Source organism: Nicrophorus vespilloides, unplaced genomic scaffold, assembly GCF_001412225.1.
Source record: "Nicrophorus vespilloides isolate i.1.1-1 unplaced genomic scaffold, Nicve_v1.0, whole genome shotgun sequence".
Lineage (NCBI taxonomy): Eukaryota > Metazoa > Arthropoda > Insecta > Coleoptera > Silphidae > Nicrophorus > Nicrophorus vespilloides.
The window spans coordinates 124,632-128,540 of NW_017096804.1; the positions used below are offsets into that span (position 1 = coordinate 124,632).

General features: G+C 29.9%; 1 protein-coding gene across 1 annotated transcript; it reads left to right on the forward strand.

Moving 5' to 3' along the window:
• The first annotated feature begins 1,658 nt into the window (after window positions 1–1,658).
• Window positions 1,659–2,607, forward strand: LOC108558235 (ADP-ribosylation factor-like protein 16). Its single transcript, XM_017915078.1, has 3 exons — window positions 1,659–1,799; window positions 1,865–2,208; window positions 2,257–2,607. Exons 1-3 carry the CDS (start codon window positions 1,748–1,750, stop codon window positions 2,449–2,451), a joined length of 591 nt encoding a protein of 196 aa, XP_017770567.1. The 5' UTR covers window positions 1,659–1,747; the 3' UTR covers window positions 2,452–2,607.
• Window positions 2,608–3,909: the final 1,302 nt, after the last annotated feature.

Genomic DNA, 3,909 nt, shown 5'->3' on the forward strand with positions numbered 1-3,909 from the left:
AAGTGATGAAGTCCATCATGGTCGGTTGGTCCCCTGTATACTTTAATTTGCACACGACCATGGTGATCTATATGAAAACAGTTTCAGTTAAATACAAACAAATGAATTTATGAATTTCAAAAGTTTGAAGATTTCTAAATTTTATTTATTCTATAACTATTTTGACTAAAATCTTTGAAGACAATGGCGTATTCATTGATTATCGAATGAGTAATATCAAACGTGGCAAAAACTCACCATCCCCAGAAGCAGCTTGCTGTGAGTCATCGTACACAGGCCTTGCTAAGGCAGCTGAGCATAAACAGAAGAATAACAAAGCAATCTGAAAATAAAATTGTAAATAAATATATTTAATAAATAATATTAGTAATGAAAATTGTAGTTAAATTTCATAGACATAATACATATGTAAAAAAAAAAATATTTAACGGACAACTTATGTACATGTAAAGTGTACTAGATTAATACTAAACATACAGTGCAGAAGCACGTTGAGTTATCAAAATGTTTGTTCGGCATTATTACACCTTATCTTGTATATGTTATAGGTTTCGATAGTCGTTTCAACGATTTCTAATATTCTATAGAAATATTATTAAAATCGAATAGTAAAATTAAATTTTTGAAATTTTTTAAATTTTAGCTTTAAAAATCAATATTTTCGAAATATTTAATAAAACGTAAAAATTAAGTATTTAAACAACTTTTTATTCCTATTTTTGTATAAAAATAGATGTATGTTATGATTACATTCACTTTCTGATAATTTGATAATACTAGGAGTAAATAAATGAATAGAAATTGTTTGTTTACGTAATATTTAATTAACAGTTTGGTCGAGTACGTTTTGGTAGTAAGTTTGGTAAAGTTTGAAAGGAAAATGCAAACTTTCGCGGTTTTTCAATTTCGTTCAAAAGCACTTTCACTTATTTATATTATAACCAAATTACATAAAAAAAAAACTAAGTGAGACAATGAGAAAGTGCAAACGCGATTTGTTTTTAAAATCGATTCATTCAAATGTTTATTATTTGACTCAAGAGTGAATATGTAGGTTTTCTCAAGTTCTCGAAAAAATTGTACAAAAGGACAAAGCTTCATTAAAAATGTGTAATTCAATAAAAATAGGGATAGGAAAAAGGATTTTAAAATTATTTTAATAAAAAAAAATAGAATTGTAAAGTTATTTGTGCATTTTTTCAAAATTATGCAATTTCATAATGAAAGAAATATTGCAAGTATTAAATTAGCAGCCTTAAAATTTCTTCATTTGATTTCAAAGAAACGGCATGACCGGAATACTAAAGCATATATTCGGTATTTTTTTTTGTTCGATTGTTGTTTTGCAGTCTAAATTAGGAATTTGCGTGTGATTGTGCATCCGAATTTATTAATAATACTTCGGATCAGTGGATTAATATTCGTGGACTCACCTTGATGCTGAAGTACATTTTAAATTTAAATGGTGAAACGGATCTGCTTCGAATACGAATGATACGTAATTGGCAAGTGGATTTTGCTTATATAGAGAGAATACGCGTCGAGGAAATAAAACCGAGACGACAGAAGCTGCGGTCGAGGAAAGGAGTACGAGGAGGATGGGAATGATAATAAAAAGAAGAAATAATGAAAAAGAAAATAAAATTAAAATTATAAAGAAATACATGATGAAGTTGTGTATCGCGCGCAGCCTTTTGTTTCATTCACTTTCTATAGGGAGCCAATGATGCGTGTTTCGGTTTTGTAAATGGACAAAACCTTTCGGGGGGAAAACCGCAGATTTTTATTGCTGAATTCGAGTGAGTGCTTTCGCTATGATTTTCTAATTTCAGACATCGATTGTTTCCATTCGTTTGTCTCCTAGCAACGGAAGTAATAAACGACATGGCGATTTGTTTGGGGCCCTCCGGGTCGGGGAAAACGCTTCTGTTGAAGAAGCTGCAGAATGTTAAAGCGGTGGACAACACCACGACTTCGGTCTCCACGGTAGGAACTGATATGTTTACCATTAAAATCTCCTCTGGCGATGTGGAGAAGCAGATAGTAGTGCGGGAGGTCGGTGGCGTGATGGCGCCTCTTTGGCCCAAGTACTTCGACGGCATCAAGAAGGTACTGTACGTGGTGGACACTTCCAACTTATGTCAGATATCTGCAGCCGGAGTCCTTTTATACACGATATTGCTCGATCCCAGATTGAAGAAAGCTAAGGTGGTGATAACTCAAATGCAGTTCCATCATTAAAAGCTACATTTACAGATTTTACTCATCCTCACCAAGATGGACGTGAGCTACAGGCAGATGAGGAACGAAGCTTTGCTAATGCTTCAAATGAGAAGGCTGAAGAGGGAAATTACCCAGAACATAACAATTGTCGAAGCGAGCGCGATAACAGGAGAAGGAAGGAACGACATTTTGAACTGGCTGAACGATAAAACTATCAAGCAAACTTAATTTTCTATTTAAATAAGGAATTGAGCAAAATGTATGGATCAATTGGCTACAAGCCACTGGTAATCAGAAACAATTGGACAATTCATCTCACTTACTTTATCTATCAAGTTTACATAATTCTCTTAGATTGATGCACATTCATCTTATTAAGGACAATCGGACAATTAATTAGCTTACGATTGTCTTCCTGTAAATTCAACTGTTCATTTAAATAAAATATAAATTTTAAACACTAAACCGGAAATAACTATTTCATTTTGCAGTGCCAAATAATTCTATATACAAATTACTGTTTAGTATGGTTAGTGGAAATCAGCAAGTTAGCAGAATGTAAATATTCATGTTTAAATAAAAACAATATAATAATATATAATCAATTTGTAAATATTAATTACAATACGTATAATACATCAATGTTATAAATTTGTCATTAATTTCGGTTAAGCACGGATAATTTGAAAAGACAGGAAAATATGGTATAAAGTTCCGAAAATGTCTTTTTTTCTTAAAAAAGTATTGAGTTTTAAACTGATATAATAATTTATTGTAGTTATTGTCAATATAAAAATATAAATTGAAAGAAAAACTGTTACTTTTCTCTTAGAAATTACTTTTTACACGGTACAAGAGTTCAAGACCACCAACTTTTTTTTACTGCGGTATTAACGAGGAATTGGACCATGTGAATATCTTCAAATTGGATAGTTTTTAATCTATTTCGAAGATTTTACCATTAAAAAAAAATAGATTTACAAACTAAAAAAATTACATTTAATGGTAAAACAATGACAAAAACAAGAATATTATAATTATCCAAGTTTATTACTTCAAATAATAATAAAATATTGAGTCAATTCGTTAATTTCATTTTCTAAATTAATTATCTAATGTACAAAGATATTCATTTAACTAACTATTAAATATTTATTTTAATATATACAGTATTAATTTTATAATTAACAACATCCATTGGAAACGATGGGTTGCGTAAATTATAATAATATTGTATTAGAAACAGGCTTATAATACAAAAAGTAAATAGAAATAGATACATATAGATTATTTTAATTATTAGCAACAACTAGCTATTGACCATATATCCGTCAACTCAAAGGTTACATATTTTCGTTAATTGATTTATTTTTATCTTAAGCAAATATTGAATGTACAAAATTTTATCATAAACTAATTATATATTAAATTAAAGAAATGACAAGACGTGAAAATACTTTGCTTTTGTGAATAGAGAAAAACTTGTGTTAGTTAGTTAATACTATAATATGGATTAATTGTTAGATTGTATGTTAAAATAATTTGTTTAGTCTGCAATGGAAGTGTGAAAATTTCAAAATTCAAATGAGCGTATGTTTGGTTGCCTAGGTATTACGTGAAATCCAATAGGTTTTAGTTCGTACGGTTGGCAGCATTCGTGACATTTTCATTTGACGTTTGTGTGCA